At 37.4% G+C, this 18,275-nt stretch overlaps 1 protein-coding gene across 3 annotated transcripts in view; it reads right to left on the bottom strand.

Moving 5' to 3' along the window:
• Positions 1-18,275, bottom strand: part of LOC126175822 (condensin complex subunit 2) — a 203,144-nt gene that overhangs the window by 144,097 nt on the left and 40,772 nt on the right. For all 3 annotated transcript variants that reach the window (XM_049922817.1, XM_049922815.1, XM_049922816.1), the window contains exon 3: positions 3,337-3,429. In XM_049922817.1, the coding sequence (XP_049778774.1) occupies positions 3,337-3,429 (93 nt within the window). The remainder of the gene's footprint in view (positions 1-3,336; positions 3,430-18,275) is intronic.

Raw genomic sequence — 18,275 nt, forward strand, 5'->3', positions numbered from 1 at the left:
CAGGTAAATTAAATAGATCCTTGAAGATAAGAGAAGCAGCTGTATGAATATCAAGAGCTCATGTGGCAAACCAATACTAAGCAAAGGGGAGAAAGTTAAAAGGGAAGGAATATATAGATGATCTTTAAAGAGGAAACAAACTTTAGGACAATATTGCAGAAAGAAAAAAAGAAATAGTATGTGAAAAGGAGATAGGAGATAGGGTACTGCAAGAAGAATCTGACAGAGCACTGAAAGACCTGAGTGGAAACAACGAGCACTGAAAGACCTGAGTGGAAACAACGTCCCTGGAATAGAGGACATTCCCTCAGAATTACTGAGATCCTTGCAAGAGCCAAACATGACAAAACTATTCCACCTGGTGTACAAGATATTCTTCTATATACAACTTGGTTAATATACAGCCTGCAAATTAAGAAATCTAGTTAGCAAAACTGACTCCTCTGTGAAGAACTCAACCTGATTTATCTAAAGTGTAAAAGGAGGAACAATTTTACCCGCAGACATATAGTCAGTTTTGACGTAAAGTCACTATTTACAAACTTGTCATTAGATGAAACTGTTCACATCAAGACCATGTCCCACGAGCAGATGGATGGCTTAATTGCGGTTTCTCCCCTATCCCTGTTAGCAGCAGACTTATTCCTGCTGGCCTTTGAAGCAACAGCACATTGATCACCTACTTTACACCCATGCTGCTTGGTCAGATACATGGATGACATGTTCATTACATAGAAGGAGCTACACAGGTTTCATGAGTATTTGAACAAAATGCATGAGAAAATCCACTTCACACCCAAATTGTAGAAGAATGGTGTGATTCAATTCCTAAGTGTGGAAGTATATAGGATGGTACACTAAGGCACATAGTATGTCGGAAGCAAACACATACAGACAGGTATTTACATATTTTCTGACAATTTGCACACAATGTTTAAGTGATGCTCTAAAGGCTGTGAAAAATCTTCTTGGTCAATGATTAAAACCCAAAATTGATCTGCGCATCCTTGATAATGAATAAAATAATGCCAGACAGACAGGAAATTGACCGACTGCAGCCAGCACCATGGTTATGCAAAGTGTGTCACTGACTGTGGGGTAGCGCCCACACAATCCAGAAATGTGCTGAAGTTACATGGCCAAAACCAGCAGGCCAGGGGCAATGCACATACAAAAGCACAAGCACTACATTTGACTTGGGCAGCACAACAAACTTGCAGTGGCCGAACGCCAGAACGACTGTGGCAAGAAAATAAAATTCAACTAAATCAACAGGCTTGCCCAACAGCAAGGGATGGCAAAACACAAAATCAGAGAGACCATTGAAAAATTAAAACTTCCTAAGAACATGAATAAAGAGGATGGCCTTAGGCTTGCACCATCTTGGGTCAGCTCAACTGTCTACACTAATAACATGGGAGCATTACCAGCAAGTAGCTACTGCCACACAGTCTATGTCCAGCATCACCTAAACAAAATTCAGAAACCCATTTGCCCATGACTACCATTCATGGCACACCCTGTAAGAGACAATAGACAATAGTCAACAGCAGATCCTCACTCCCTCGACCACAGGAAACCACTTACAATAAAGTTTATTCCTCCTTCCATTACAAGACTCCAATAATGTCATGTTCAGTAGAGCATTCATGACAAAATACACCAGGCCCTCGACAACAAAATAGACCAGCAGACCCATCAGAATGTGGCCGTGCTCAAAATGTTGGCCTTAGCAGTGATAGTTATTAACAATATGACACGGTACTACCCCCTGAAAACTTTAAGGTGAAGAATGTAATACTAACAGGTGAGAACACAGGTGAACTATCAGTTTAGTGGTTGCAAAACATTGACAAAAATTATTTACAGAAGAATGGAAAAACTGGCAGAAGCCAGCCACAGGGAAGATCAGTTTGGGTTCCAAAGAAATGTAGGAACACAAGAGGCAATAACGACACTATGTCTAATCTTAGAAGGTAGGTTGACGAAAATATAATCTATGTTTCTAGCATTTGTTGGTTTAGAAAAAGCTTTTGACTATGTCGACTGGACTACACTCTTGAAATTTTGAAGGTAGCAGAGATAAAATACAGAGATAAAAAGATTGTTTACGACCTGTACAGAAACTAGACTGCAATTATAAGAGTCAAATGATATAAAAGGGGAAACAAGGCTTGAGAAGGGATTGAGACAGGACTGTAGTGTATCCCCACATTATTCAATTTGCACATTCAGCAAGCAGTAAAGGAAACTAGGACGACATTTGGAAAGGAAATTGAGAGTTCAGGGGGAACAAATAACAAAATTGAGGTTCCTTGATGACATAGTAATTCTGTCAGAGACAGGAAGGACTTAGAAGAGCAGTGTAATGGAATGGCTAGTGTCTTGAAAAGAGATTATAAGATGAACATGAACAAAACTAAAGCAAGGTTAATTGAATATAGTTGAATTAAATCAAGTTATTCTGAGAAACTAGGTTAGGAAATGAATCTGTAAAAGTAGTAGTTGAAATAGAGAGAATATAAAATGAAGACAGGCAAAAGTAAAAAAAGCATCTCTGAAAAAGAAGAATGTGTTGACACCAGATATAAACTTAAGTGTTAGGAAGTCTTTTTTGAAGGTATTTGTCTGGAGTTGTGCCTGGTATTGGAGTGAAACATGGATGATAAACAGTTCAGAAAAGAGGAATACAATCTTCTGAAATATGGTGCTACATAAGAATGCTGAAGATTAGACAGGTGGATCAAATATCAAATGTGGAGGCGTTGAATAAAACTGGAAAAGAGAAATGTATGGCACCATGTGACTAAAAGAGGAGATCAGTTGATGTTGCACATCCTGAGGCAACAGAGAATATTCAATTTTGTAACTGAGGGAGGTGTGGAGGGTCAAAATTGCAATGGGACACCCAGGTATGAATACAGTGAGCAGTGTTACAGGGCTGTCGCTTGCAATGGTTATTGAGATGAAGAGGCTTGCACAGGACAGACTAGTGAGGAGACATGCACCAAATCAGTCTTGAGATTGAAGGCCACCACCACCACCACCACCACCACCACCACCACCACCAACAACAACAACAAAAACAACAACAAAAATATAGTTTCACTTCATAGCATTAACATTCTGCAAATTCTTTTAAATACAGCTATCTTATTTAATGCTTGAAAGAGCAATTAACTGCACAGAGATATAACTTTAAAAGAGAAAATAGAGACATTTTAAAGATTGGAATATTAACTACTGTACATCTTTCTAATACAAATCAATCTCCAAAATTAACATTTATTAAAACATCAAATTATTTTGTTTAAGGCATGGCACACTTAAATATACCTGGAAGTTTTCCATCCTTGCATCTTTCTTCTTGAGCATAGATGACATGAAGTCAATAAGCTGCAGATGAAATGCATTCTTCTGGTTTATTTTCTGTTGAAATAAAAATCATTACTTTACTTTTCATTTTACTATGTTCCACACATAAGGAAAGCATGACACAAATGAACACACACTGATTATTGTTATCTCGAGACTGAAAACTGAAGATATAGTACCAAGTAAAAGTATTTCATTTAGCAAAAACTAGTGTTCACTAATGATGCCAGCATGCTACTCATGGGTTGAAACTCAACCACAGCACACACAGCTGAGACAATGGCTGACAAGCCTACAATTGGTTGACAGAAAATCTTAATCTTACAGGAACTCTTATTAAACAATTTTGCACAAGCAAAAATGATCTCATAGAATCAGAAATAGACATTAATACCAATACACTAAATGTTATAATTATTATGCCATACCGATCCCTACTGAAGATTCTGAGAAGTTCTTAGAAAAATTCGGAACACTCTTATGTCACTTACCTAGCACAGGAAGCAAAAAATTTGTTGTGATCTCAATATTAATTTGTTGAAGGCATCTGAACAAAACATGACATTAAAATTTTATGTATCACTTACAGTCTAACTTTTGTTGTAAATTTTGCCACCAGAATTAAAGGAGAAGGAAGGAAGGTTAGAGTTTAATGTCCAGTTGACATTGAGGTCATTAGAGATGGAGCAAAAGCTCTGAATATACCTAGGATGTGGAAGGAAATCTGCCATGCCCATCCAACCATCCTCGCATCTGTCTGTCTGGAGTGATTTGGGCAAATCACAGAAAACCTAAATCTGGATGGTCATATTCAGATTTGAACCGGAGAGGGGGGAAGTCCACTATGCTATCTCACTTGGTCCCACCACTACTGTGCAGATTTTAGAACCTTAACAGTTTTTCTGAATTACTTGTTAATTAGGAAACGAAGTAGAACAGTGAATGAACTCATAACAGACACCTTCAGAAGTAACCTGTGAAACATAATCTAGAATAAGGCCTGTAAGGCAATGAATGTAAATAATAAATTTAACACGTTTGTAAATAAATTTCCCTCAGACATGAACTCCTGAGAGAGAAATGTGAAGTATGGCTCCAGTGGTGTATCAAAGAAATCTTGGCTAACCAAATATATTCAAGTATCACATAGCAGAGTGACAGAACTATACTAAATGGTCAGGATAAGCACAGGTATGCATCTGCTTTCATATTATAGACAATTATAGACACTATTATTCTTTATTGAGAAGAATTGAAATGCTTGCATTTTATGTAAGAGAAAATTAATTATGAAAATAAAACCAAAACACTATGGCTTGTATTAAGGTGGTAAGTGGGATAGTCTATCAAGGAACAAGATGGTATAGTAATTAAATATAATGACTAAATGGTCCACAACACCAGACCTATTACAGCAAGCTTCTTTAACAATCACTTTCTAATGGTAATTGAGGAACTGGTGCAAAATATAAAGCATAGAATTGTATGTGACAATCAGTACCACAAGCATTTAATCAATAACCGAGACACTCCAACTTACTCCAGGGAATCAGGATTGTAATTATCTCTCTTAAACGTTTCACACAGTTGATAATATTTCAGGTACAAAGTACCTTTCCAGACAGACTAAAGTGCATCATTGTTAGATGCCTCTTTGAGATAGGTTGTAAGACAGACATTAATAACAATGAAACTATATCACTACTGACCAAAACTTTGAAGAAATTCTTCCACTCCATCTGTGGCATGAATCAGCAAACCAGTGTCTAATAGTATTAGTTGAAAACAGTCTTGGTTGCAATTTTAGTTTTTTTTTAATTTATTTATCAACTACACGTTTCACCTTATTTAGGCATTTTCAAGCTGATCTTAGTTTGGTATTTCTTAGGACGATCCTTTAGACAGTGTAGCTAAAGGGCATCGTCGAGTACATCAGGCCAATATCGCCTTCATTAACCTCAATAAATACTTTCCACATGGACATGAGTGACTCCAAGACCTGGATAACACGTACACGTTCACAGGAGCAAATAATAGAATAAGGTGGGGCTTAAGTAGTTAACATAACTTTGGAAAAGGTAATGTGTTAAAGAAAGACTAAGCATATTTGCAAATATAATATGCTTAACCAGTCATAATTTGGATTTCAGAAGAGTTGTCTTCACTGAGCATGTTTCTAAAATTTCATTGAGTGTGTATTAAAATACCCTAATGACAAGATTTCACTAACTGCGATTTTTGTATTGGTATTTGAATGTGCGAACAAATTATTTTAGAGAAACATCACTCTTGGGATATACTAAGTGGTTCACTTCATATTCAACTAATAGGAAACAAAGATTCATGTTAGCTCATGTTGCTCTCATGTGGATCTTATTCTGATTGGAAACAAATTTCTACTGGCATTCCATAGGGTTCAATTCTGGGACCACTCCAGTTCTTGCTATGTATAAATTACCTCTATCTCACGCTGACAGGAGAAATAGTTGTCTTTGATGATAATGCACACTTCATGATCAACACTAACACAGCTGCAACAACAAAAAATGAAATATTCGTTAAGTGTTACTGACTGGTTCTCAGCAAAAGGTCAATCACTTAACTTAGAAAAAACACAGTTCATTTTAATTCTGTACAAGAAGAGCTTTATCATCATCAGTAGCAATACAGCATGGGGTAAAGGAAACACAAAAAACGACTGTTCTAAGCTCCTAATTGTGGATACCGATCAGAACTTAAATTGGAAATCACACATCACAGATCTCAATCGACAATCCTTTATTACAGAGCTTCTCAAATGTTCGAATTCAGCAACATCTGTCCTACACATAATTGCTAATTTTGGTGTCTAAAGCATTAGAAAAAGTAGCTTTCTTTCAGTCATTTAAGTAATGTGGAATCACTTTCTGGAGCAATTCCAAACAGATACAAAGTTCTATGTATGTCGATAATTTTTATTTTGGAACTGTCTAATCACAACTGAATAAAACAATTTTTGTGCCATCTGCATTGTACTTTTCTTCTTCGCAATGGCAATGCGTGTTCAGTCACCTGTAAGATGTAGATACTTTCGTTTATACCATTTAGCTTACATTCAGAACATTGTATGTATAGGTTATAAACAATTCTGCCACTTTTTGCTTTTCATGATGCAGTTAAAATTTTTAAGCTATACTTACAGATTTCATGGATGTTCATCTACACATTGTGTCTTTGTTTCTTTGTTATCACTGTTCTGCTTCTTATAACTGCCATTTGAAATTTTGTTTTAGACTCAACAGCACTAAGAACTAAATGTTCAGTTTTGAGTTTTGATGCTTAGTTTGGTTAATGTTGCCAAATACTGAATGTTACCGGCAACTGTCTAATGTATTTTGTGATATCTGTGATGTGTGTGTGTGTGTGTGTGTGTGTGTGTGTGTGTGTGTGTGTGTGTGTGTGTGTGTGCGTGTGTGAGTGAGAGAGAGAGAGAGAGAGAGAGAGAGAGAGAGAGAGATTTAGATTGAGAAAATATATGTATTTGTGTTAATATGGCTGCAAGTACAAGTGAAATAATTTTTGTATTATTTTTCTTTAGTAGGTTCACTAGAGAGTTTGTATTGATGTATGTCTGCTGCATTTAGATGTCTGTTCTCAACAATGGCTTTATGGACACTACAGTTTCCCTGTATCTGTAGCAGGTATTTGTCTTGGTTGTTTATTCTGATTATTTTTACATCTCGTTATATGTTTGTAGGATAGCGGTTGTGATTTTTTTAAGTGCACTTCAAATGTGGAATGGTTTCTTCCAAGCATCCAACACCTAATGTGTACTTCGAACTGTGTTTTAAAATTCCTGCACGTCATGCCTATGTATACTGCATCACAATTTTGACATCCACATTTGCATATCCTCGATCCCTGGACTTTGTCGCTCTTAATTGTTGGGTGGCTTAAGTTTGATTGGAGGGTTTACACAGTTTTATATGCTATTTGGAAGCCCTGTTCCTTTACTATATTTGTCACTGTGTGTTGTATGCAGAGCACTTTGTAACAACACTAACGTTATCCTACTGTATACGTAATAAATTTTTTTCTTCTGAATTTCAATAAATTAGTATAATCGATGTTTAGATTTCATTTCTTTTTTGTTTCATGCCATTATGTTGAAGAAGCTATAAACAGTTTTCGATGTAAATTTTAATATTTATGTCAAATTTCAAGTAATGTTGTAATCAAAGAGAAGTGGAACTAATGTTGGAAATATTGTAAGATGTGAAAGATGTAATTGTATGCCTGGTCCATACGTAGGTAATGTATTAGAATATGTGGAATGTAACACCTTTGGTGAATACCCTGTCTGTAGGGGAGCGGTAAAAGGTGGAGGCAGGTGAGCGCGGGAAATTGCACACGGGCGCTGCACGGCATAACGGGCTCAGCAGAGTTAGTCGGAGTTGGGCATCGATCTGAGAAACACGTGCTGGGTCGAGGAGGCTCTCCTGGAAAAAGTGGTTTCGTTGAGCCTCGGATGCGCTGTTTCCGACGTCTATACAGCATGACAATATTCCATAGGTACTAAATGGAAAAGCATTGCGACGCCATGAAGAAGTAAAGTGCCGATATTTCATGAGCCATTGCTGTAATTGCACATGTGCTTTGTACCTCGCCATCTCGCCGCCTGCCGACCGCCTCATCGATAAGAACAGGTTGAAACTTTCAGTACTGTATTCGTGTGGACCAGTGTCACTTTTGCTACATACTATTCAATAATAACTTAAATTTTACCAGAACTGTCCTATCAATTAATTATCCTCACAACTAACCTAGACAGGGTCCTTTCCACATGTTGTGCAATCCGAGTATCCTAAGATGAAGATTTAAAGTTTATGTTAATAATAATTACCTGCAGACCTATCACTGTTAAAAGGATATTTAAAGAATTTTGTTGTTAATGAATACTGGACGAATAATATAGGTATGACAAAGTTGGAAGATAATGTTGAAATTAGTTTAGTAATGAAGTTTATTTAAATTGAGACAAAAATAACGGTAGTTAAATGAGCAGGAAATAAGACAAAAAGAGTGATAAATCATATTTTGGAAATCTTGAATGCTTAATTCTTTCAATAATTAAAATTCCAATGCAGTGATCATAACAGTTTCAGGGTCTCCCCCCCCCCCCCCCCCCCTTTCTTTCTTTTCTATTTATTTAAATCCTGAAGTGTACTGAACTGCTTTGACCAGTAAAGTTAAAGTCAATATAAAACCTAAACTTATCAGTGTTTTACCCTTCTTAAAATTGACATTGTATGTGTGTTTCAAAAGTGCTGTTTCTAGGGTAACCTATGCCCGATTTCAGTCGGATCAATAGACAAAACGCAGTTTGTAGTAATCATTATAGTGTAATGTTGTGTATTTATATGGTGTGTCCATATTAGTACAGAAAGTGAGATTCTTAGTTCAGTAGATTTTTCTGGTTCTAAAATTTACCATATAATGCAGTATTACTACGTGTTGTTATGCTTGAACGTACTTCCTCTTGTACAGGGAAGAAACTCAGTTAATGCCTAATTAGGCTGGCGACCGTATTATTAACAATTGGTAGCATCTGCTGTGTATGTTTCTTGTCCATCCTAACGTGTAGTTGCACATTAGACTTGCTTGACGTATCATTGTTGTTACTGAGTGGGTGTCAGTCTGATTTTGCCTCCATTCAGGTCCACGCGGTCAACATATTTACTAAAATCCTTTCTTATAAGGTGAAGCCCGTCAACTTACCATAGTACAGGCTTTAAAGAGTTAACGTACGCGAGAGCAGAGACGTTACAAGTGGCGACCGTGACAGGACATCCAGTTGTTGTCGGTCACAAATTAACGTGAATACCGAACAGTGGTTGTTCAGTGGCACGAATCGCAATATTAGTCAGTAAAATAAATAGCAGTGAACGTCAAGTACGGTAGTGTGGTGTAATTTGCATTCAGTATGGACAGGAAAGTAGACAGGGTAGAAGTGCCGAGCGCAATGGAAGAGGCGCATGGCAATAGCAGGAGTTTACACTTCCAGATAACAGATGGCGTTAGCAAAAGGCAATTGGCGTATATACAATATCACGAACATGTTAATGAACAGATTGAAATGTCGAGATTGCCTCGAACACAGCAAGGGATAAAACAAGAAGTAGGGGATGACTTTGTAGATGATAGTGGGTACGTGAACGAATCCACTGACATGTTTGATTCACTACAGATAAAGAAAGAACCGAAAGAAACTTTTGAAGTAGGATCGGAACACACCGATTCTGTAGAGCAAAACAGTGTGAAAATTTTAAGCATGAACGATTTATTTGAACAATTAACCAAACAAATTGCAGGACAGAATGATCAGCTTAAAAGACACGTTGACGAGCAACTTAAAACTCAAAGTAATCAGCTCAAAACCCAGAATGATCAGCTTAAAACACACGTTGGTCAGCTTAAAGCACAGGTCGAAGAACAAGGAATTAAAATTAATAAACAAATAGAACAGGTAGAACAACAAGTGGGTAGTTTAAGCTCTGTAGTAAATACTATGAAATTTGAAATTGACACAATTAACAAAAATATGGATACTATGCAGGGGGAAATTGACAACATTAACAGTAGGTTTGATGTTGAAATTCTCAGCATCCAAGAGAAAGTAGAGCCTCTGGTTGAAACCAAAGTAGACGAAAAGGTTTTCCGTCTTAAAACTGAGATCGTAAACGAATGTCAACACGGAATACCACAATTGAAAAGGGCAGTTTTAGACACTGAAAGAGAATTAGGCGAAAAATTTACCGGACATGTACAAAAGTGTGAACAAAATACTTCGAAAATTCAAGACAAAATTTTCAATCTTGAGAGTAAAATTAAAGATAGACCTGGTGTTGTCTGTAATGGCACACCACTTACGAAGCTATTGGAAGGTGAGGAACGCTTCGATCCCGCCAAGAAACATAACGGATGGCATCCGTTAGATTTCATCAAAAATTGCGAGAGAATATTTCCTGAACACTTGTCTGATCAGGAAAAGATAAACGTAGTAATTAGCGCCTTAGCAGGTGACGCTAAGCGCTGGGGAATTAATTTGAATACCGAACGAATGACGTTCGAAGAATTTAAGCAAAAATTTACGGAAGAATATTGGTCCGAACAAAAACAGGATCATTTGTGGCGCGAGTTTATCATGGCCAAACTTCATGATAACAGGGGCAGGAATTCTTTAAAAGATTTCTGCGAATATTGGTACCGGAAGTTGACGCATTTAAGAGGAAGAAGATCCGATTCTGAAATAATATGGGAGCTATATAAAAAGCTTCCAGAAGATTCAAAGAGATACGTGGGAAGCAATCATCGCAGCTTCCAAGCGTTTCTCGAAAGGGTCGAAGACGAAGACCATTGGTGCGAAAGTCGTGTCAATTTCCAGAATGTTGGCAATAGAAATAATCATAATAGGGACGAGAGAAATGACGGCGAAGGGTTTCGCGTCAACGTGATACAGAGAGGAAGAGGCAGAGGCAGAGGAAGGGGAAGTTATCTAGGTCGCGGTAGAGGGTATACCGCGCAAGATAATAATGACGCGGGAAACTGATTTCCGCGAACGTTGCGGGCCAAACGGAAGCGGACAATACATATCGGCCCCGATTTAAGAAAAGTTACCGGACTGACAGTAAAGTTATGAGACAGGTTAGAGACAGGCGTGGATCGACGCAACGTGTTGTTGCGAAACAAGTGTCAGGTGCGGGCACGAATGAGTCATCTTCGCAGCGCAGAGCGATACTCGTTAACAGGCGAGTGGAGCATCAGAGGGCAACGGCCCAGCCAAGCAGAACAGCTGTTCAGAGAGAAGCCGCTAACAATGCGGCAGCATTAGGTACGAACATTGCCGTAAGAACTGGTGAATACATTACGAGAGGTAATTCCGTGGCGAATACACAGAGAGGTGCGGTTAGCAGTGTTAGCAATAAAGTAAATGGCGAGAACGAACTAGCAGAAGTAACTGATTGGTGTGTGCAGATCGATGATCTGTACAAGGGCCTAAAGCAATGTGAGTGGGAGGATTTTAAGAAGGAGTATGAGGCAAGGAAGTTAATTAGTGAAAAAGGAGATAAAAGGGACGTCGATAAGGTGATGTGGCCCAAAGTTGAAGAGGAGAGAGTAAACAGCGCCGCGCTGAGTATGCGTGCTGCCGATAGGACAATGATTAAAGATAGGAAGGAATTAGAGGATGAAATCCTAAGCATTGACGAGGAAGTAACTTCTGTTAACGATCCGCCAACAGTACGAGCTGCTACCGAAAGGCACCGTGAGGAAGAGGCTGGTAATGACCTAAAAGTAATTGAAGTCCACGAGGATTACACTAAATACGAAGTAACAGTAGATGTGAGTAAAGCTGATAACGGGGACGTTTTGTCGAAAGAAGATATTGAGTTAAAATCAAAACCTGAAGAAAATGCAGAGGAAGAACTTAGTGCCTGTCTCAGAAAAGCTTTTATGTTAGAACCTGAAAGCGATCCAGAATGGTCGGATTCTGACGATAGTTCAGATGACGAATATTTCGGTACTAGTGAAAATAATGGAAATACAGTTAATTGCGATATTATACCTAATGATGACGAAGTTTCAAAACAAAATCCAGATGTTCAGACTGAACAAAGAAAGAAAGAGCCGCCTGACGACTCAGGGTCTATTTTACAAAGAGTTCAAGTAATCAATGACTTTGAACTCCCGGAACCAAAGAAACCGCCAGATATAGGTGGGGTGAATGTTAAAAGCATATCTTGGGACGAAGTTATCGTCGACCCGGATTTGCTTAGGGAAGATCACAACAATGAAAAACATTCGACGGTGAAACAAACTATAATACCAGTTGAAATTTATAATGTGAAATTGCAGGTACTTCTTGATACGGGATCTCAGATAAGCACAATCTCCCAGGCGTTTTTCGAACACATTTGTGATGAGCCTGGAATAGTAATTATGTCAGTGACGGGTGTAAAAATTGTTGGTGCTGCTGGCAAGACTAGCAAGCCGGTAAAGAACCAGATTTTGGTTGAATTTAGTATAAAAGGACAAAACTTTGAACACGATTTTTTGGTTGTGCCAGACTTGAGTACTGAAATGATTCTGGGAATAGATTGGTTGGATAAAGAAAAGGTTATTATTGATTGTAGCCAGGAAGTGATCAAAATTAATAGTGCATCTAGGAATTTAGAATTAAAATTTGAGGAATATGGGAAGGTGTTCGATTCAGAAATTGATTCTTTATTGTTGGAGATCGACCAAGGGAATGATGGTTTGACAAACAAGTATGAGGTGTACCATGTCCAGAGGTTAATAAATGAGAGTGACAAGCAGGGGCATAATTTTAAAGAAATTGTGGAATATTTGAAGGAGATATCTCCCGAACAGAAAACAGAATTGCTTGATATTTTAGAAAGTAACAGCACCGTATTTTCGGACAAACCTGGCCTAGTTAAGAACTTTGAATACCAGATTGAGACAATAGAGCATAAACTTTTCTTTGTAAGACCGTTTTCGGTACCCATATCAAAGAGGCAGGCTGTGCAAGTGGAAATAGATAAAATGATAGAATGGGGTGTAATCGAATGGAGTAGCAGCGAATATAATAGTCCCCTTATCATCATGAACAAAAAGGGATGGGGGAGTAAGAGTAGTTATTGACGCCAGGACTTTGAACAAAATTGTAAAAAGGGAAATAGACATACCTGAAAATCTGGACGAAATGCTTCAAAATTTTTATAATGTGAAGTATTTAACCAGTCTGGACATGACCGCCGGATACTGGCAAATTCCTTTGAGTAAAGAATCCCGTAAATATACCGCTTTTCTATTTGCGGGGAAATGCTATCAGTATAAAGTAGTACCATTTGGGCTTAGCACTTCGGTGGCAGTATTTATTAGGGCACTGGACTTTGTATTAGGGAGAGAATTGAGTTCCCGGCTGACCATTTATGTAGATGATTTACTGATTGCTACAGAAGAATGGCAAGAGCATTGTGAATTATTGCAGAAAGTTTTTGTTGCTCTACAAGCAGGTGGCATGATGCTTAAGTGGAAGAAATGTGAATTTGTGAAGTCGGAAATAAAGTTTCTGGGGCACATTATTACTACGACCGGTATTGGCAAGGACCCGGAAAAGTTAAGTGCAATAGCAGGATGTCCAGTTCCTAGAAATAGAAAACAGTTGAAAGCCTTTTTGGGTTTATGTGGGTTTTATAGAAAATTCGTCAAGGGGCAAGTTTTTAATAGTCCTCATTTGAATAATCTACTTAAGAAAAATAGTGCTTTTGTGTGGACCGAAGGGTGCACGAGAGATTTTGAAAATTTAAGAAGTGAACTTTTGAATGACAATATTCTGCATCACCCCATACTGTCAAAACCTTTCCATATGAGTACTGACAGCAGTGCTTATGGAATTGGTATAGAAGTTTTCCAGGAAATCTGTGATGGCAAAGAAACTGAACACAGGACTATCGCATTTGCAAGTAGAATTCTAACAAAATACGAGAGAAACTACACTATATCAGAAAAGGAAGCTTTAGCCATTATATGGGGGTTAAAGAAATTCAGAAATTATCTGTGGGGCCATAAGCTCATCATACATACTGACCACAAAGCTTTAACTTTTCTTAAGGATTGTCGTTTACTTAATGGCAGGCTAACTCGTTGGGCATTGTACCTGCAACAATTTGATTACGAGATTTGCTATGTTAAGGGTAATGAGAATTATGTGGCAGATGCTTCATCTCGATTGCCTAATGGTATGAGTGAAGTGCCCAATGAAAATGGTGAAGAGGGTACTTTTCAGATAAGGTATATGAAAGAGGTTTCAGGAATAAGGAAAATTGAACAAATATGTAAAAATATGAGATACCATCAGAATGAGGATCCGACATGGAAATCTGTGAAAGTAAATTTTGACAGTGTGCAGTATCCTCAAATTAAGAAGTATTACAAAATCTTTAAGGGCATTTTATATAGGAGGAAAGAATTAGCCACTGAGGAGTGGAGAGTATGTTGGCCACACCAGTTCGCTACCGAGGTCATAGACTATTTTCATTTAGCATTGGGGCATAGTGGTCCAAAGAAATGTTTGAATAAATTGAATAATGTAATAGTGATTGCTGGTAGTATCAGTAAGAAGGTAAAGGAACGAATTAAGTTGTGTGATGTTTGTCAAAGGGCCAAAGCACCAAACCGAACTAATAGAGGTCCAATGCAAAGTACATTACCTGAAGACACCCTAGAATTATTATCAGTAGATTTATATGGTCCCCTCCCAAAGACTTCGGGAAATTGTGCATATATTTTAGTAATTTTGGAAGTATTCTCAAAGTTTGTGAAATTATACCCCTTGAAAAGAGCAACAGCAAAAGCTGTATTTAGTAGGATGGTTGAATATTTCAGAGCCATCGGGAAACCCAAGGCAGTACTATCTGACAATGGACCCCAGTTCATATCCAAAATTTGGAAAGAAGGAATGGAGCAAAATGGTGTGGAGGTTAAATATATATCAGCTTATCATCCTGCTAGCAACCCGGTTGAAAGGTACATGCGAGAAATCGGGAGATTGTGTAGAAAGTACTGCAGTCATAACCATAGGGCCTGGTGCAAGTTTATATCGGACTTTGAGACTGTCATGAACACATTACATCATGAATCTACTGGGTTCCCACCAGAAGAAATTTTGTTAGACAGCAGAAGTAAAAGTTTAATTGAGGAAAAACTAGAGTTTCTGCCTTGTACAAGTTTGGGGTTGAGTCAAAAGAAAGAATTAGTCAGAAAAAGGGCAAAGCAAAAAGCTGAATCGAGATCTAAAAGATATGATAAAAATCTGAAAGTTTCAAAATTTAAAATTGGAGATTATGTTCTTTTAAAAACCCACGAAAAATCTAGTGAACTGAACCATGAAATTTCCAAATTTAAATATATTTATAATGGACCGTATATAATACAGAACATTCCACACGATAATGCTTACTACCTGATCTACTCAAAATCCAAAAGACCTTTAGGTGTAAGAAATGTTGTGGACCTGAAACTGTATGTTCCTAGAAGTGAGTGAACTAAGTACAATCAGAAAACAATTTACAGTAAATATGCTGTATATTGTGCTGAAGCTAATTTATGCCAAATGTAACAAACCTTTGTAACTTAGGTAGACCAATATCAGTGTACTAATGTAATTATGTGAGTTTCAGATTACCAATTGTACAATAAATGTAAAGAGGTATGGAGAAAAAGGGCTGAAAAGAAAGGATAAATGCTGTCAGCCAGATAAAAGATGGGACTGTCAAAAATGAAAATGGGCAGTGTATGAACCATAATATAAAGGACTGCCAAACACCAAAGAGGGCAGATAAATAGTCAAAGGAGAATTGTAAGTGTGATACAGGAGATGTGACAATATGAGGTGAAAAGGACTGCCCAAATCTGAATAATAGGCAGCAAATGTGTGTAGAAATTTTCTAAATATTATTGTGTTTTTTTTTAGTAAATAAGGAAATGGACTGCCATTCAATGCAAGCAGCAACAAATTGTTTTATAGTGTATATAGATATTTGTATTTGCTTTTGTAAATAAGTGTTTGTGTTCCAAATTTGGTTTTTATTTGTCTGAGAAATTGAACAATGATGAGTAGTTTGCTACTTAAATAATGTTGTGATAGGAGGTTGGACTGTGCCAAAGGCACTTAAGCAAACGATAGGTAAATGTTCTTGATATGTAAAAAAAAAAAATAAAAAAAAAATTATATACTTATGTAAAGTGAGTGAAAGGAAGTTTGTGGTATAAAATTTTTTTTTATGGGACAATCACACAAAGATTCAGAACCACTGTATAAATATAAAGTTCAGTGTTCCCATCAAATTTGCACTTAGTGAAATTTAATGGAAACAGGGGCATGTGTAACAACACTAACGTTATCCTACTGTATACGTAATAAATTTTTTTCTTCTGAATTTCAATAAATTAGTATAATCGATGTTTAGATTTCATTTCTTTTTTGTTTCATGCCATTATGTTGAAGAAGCTATAAACAGTTTTCGATGTAAATTTTAATATTTATGTCAAATTTCAAGTAATGTTGTAATCAAAGAGAAGTGGAACTAATGTTGGAAATATTGTAAGATGTGAAAGATGTAATTGTATGCCTGGTCCATACGTAGGTAATGTATTAGAATATGTGGAATGTAAAACCTTTGGTGAATACCCTGTCTGTAGGGGAGCGGTAAAAGGTGGAGGCAGGGGAGCGCGGGAAATTGCACACGGGCGCTGCACGGCATAACGGGCTCAGCAGAGTTAGTCGGAGTTGGGCATCGATCTGAGAAACACGTGCTGGGTCGAGGAGGCTCTCCTGGAAAAAGTGGTTTCGTTGAGCCTCGGATGCGCTGTTTCCAACGTCTATACAGCATGACAATATTCCGTAGGCACTAAATGGAAAAGCATTGCGACGCCATGAAGAAGTAAAGTGCCGATATTTCATGAGCCATTGCTGTAATTGCACATGTGCTTTGTACTTCGCCATCTCGCCGCCTGCCGACCGCCTCATCGATACGAACAGGTTGAAACTTTCAGTACTGTATTCGTGTGGACCAGTGTCACTTTTGCTACATACTGTTCAATAATAACTTAAATTTTACCAGAACTGTCCTATCAATTAATTATCCTCACAACTAACCTAGACAGGGTCCTTTCCACATGTTGTGCAATCCGAGTATCCTAAGATGAAGATTTAAAGTTTATGTTAATAATAATTACCTGCAGGCCTATCACTGTTAAAAGGATATTTAAAGAATTTTGTTGTTAATGAATGCTGGACGAATAATATAGGTATGACAAAGTTGGAAGATAATGTTGAAATTAGTTTAGTAATGAAGTTTATTTAAATTGAGACAAAAATAACGGTAGTTAAATGAGCAGGAAATAAGACAAAAAGAGTGATAAATCATATTTTGGAAATCTTGAATGCTTAATTCTTTCAATAATTAAAATTCCAATGCAGTGATCATAACAGTTTCAGGGTCTCCCCCCCCCCCCCCCCTTTCTTTCTTTTCTATTTATTTAAATCCTGAAGTGTACTGAACTGCTTTGACCAGCAAAGTTAAAGTCAATATAAAACCTAAATTTATCAGTGTTTTACCCTTCTTAAAATTGACATTGTATGTGTGTTTCAAAAGTGCTGTTTCTAGGGTAACCTATGCCCGATTTCAGTCGGATCAATAGACAAAACGCAGTTTGTAGTCATCATTATAGTGTAATGTTGTGTATTTATATGGTGTGTCCATATTAGTACAGAAAGTGAGATTCTTAGTTCAGTAGATTTTTCTGGTTCTAAAATTTACCATATATTGCAGTATTACTACGTGTTGTTATGCTTGAACGTACTTCCTCTTGTACAGGGAAGAAACTCAGTTAATGCCTAATTAGGCTGGCGACCGTATTATTAACAATTGGTAGCATCTGCTGTGTATGTTTCTTGTCCATCCTAACGTGTAGTTGCACATTAGACTTGCTTGACGTATCATTGTTGTTACTGAGTGGGTGTCAGTCTGATTTGGCCTCCATTCAGGTACACGCGGTCAACATATTTACTAAAATCCTTTCTTATAAGGTGAAGCCTGTCAACTTACCATAGTACAGGCTTTAAAGAGTTAACGTACGCGAGAGCGGAGACGTTACAACTTAAAACACTACAACCACCATCTTACAAACACGGAACATCACATGAAAATCATAATAAACAGCCACAAGAAACTTATACAAATGCAAGAAGAAAATTACCACATCCATAAAGCCATTGTTGAACAAATACACATCAATACAGACTCTCTACTTAGTAAAAGAAACAATGGAAGATATCACAAAAATGCACTCAATAG

The sequence above is a fragment of the Schistocerca cancellata genome, chromosome 3 (genome assembly GCF_023864275.1).
Source record: "Schistocerca cancellata isolate TAMUIC-IGC-003103 chromosome 3, iqSchCanc2.1, whole genome shotgun sequence".
Taxonomy (NCBI): domain Eukaryota; kingdom Metazoa; phylum Arthropoda; class Insecta; order Orthoptera; family Acrididae; genus Schistocerca; species Schistocerca cancellata.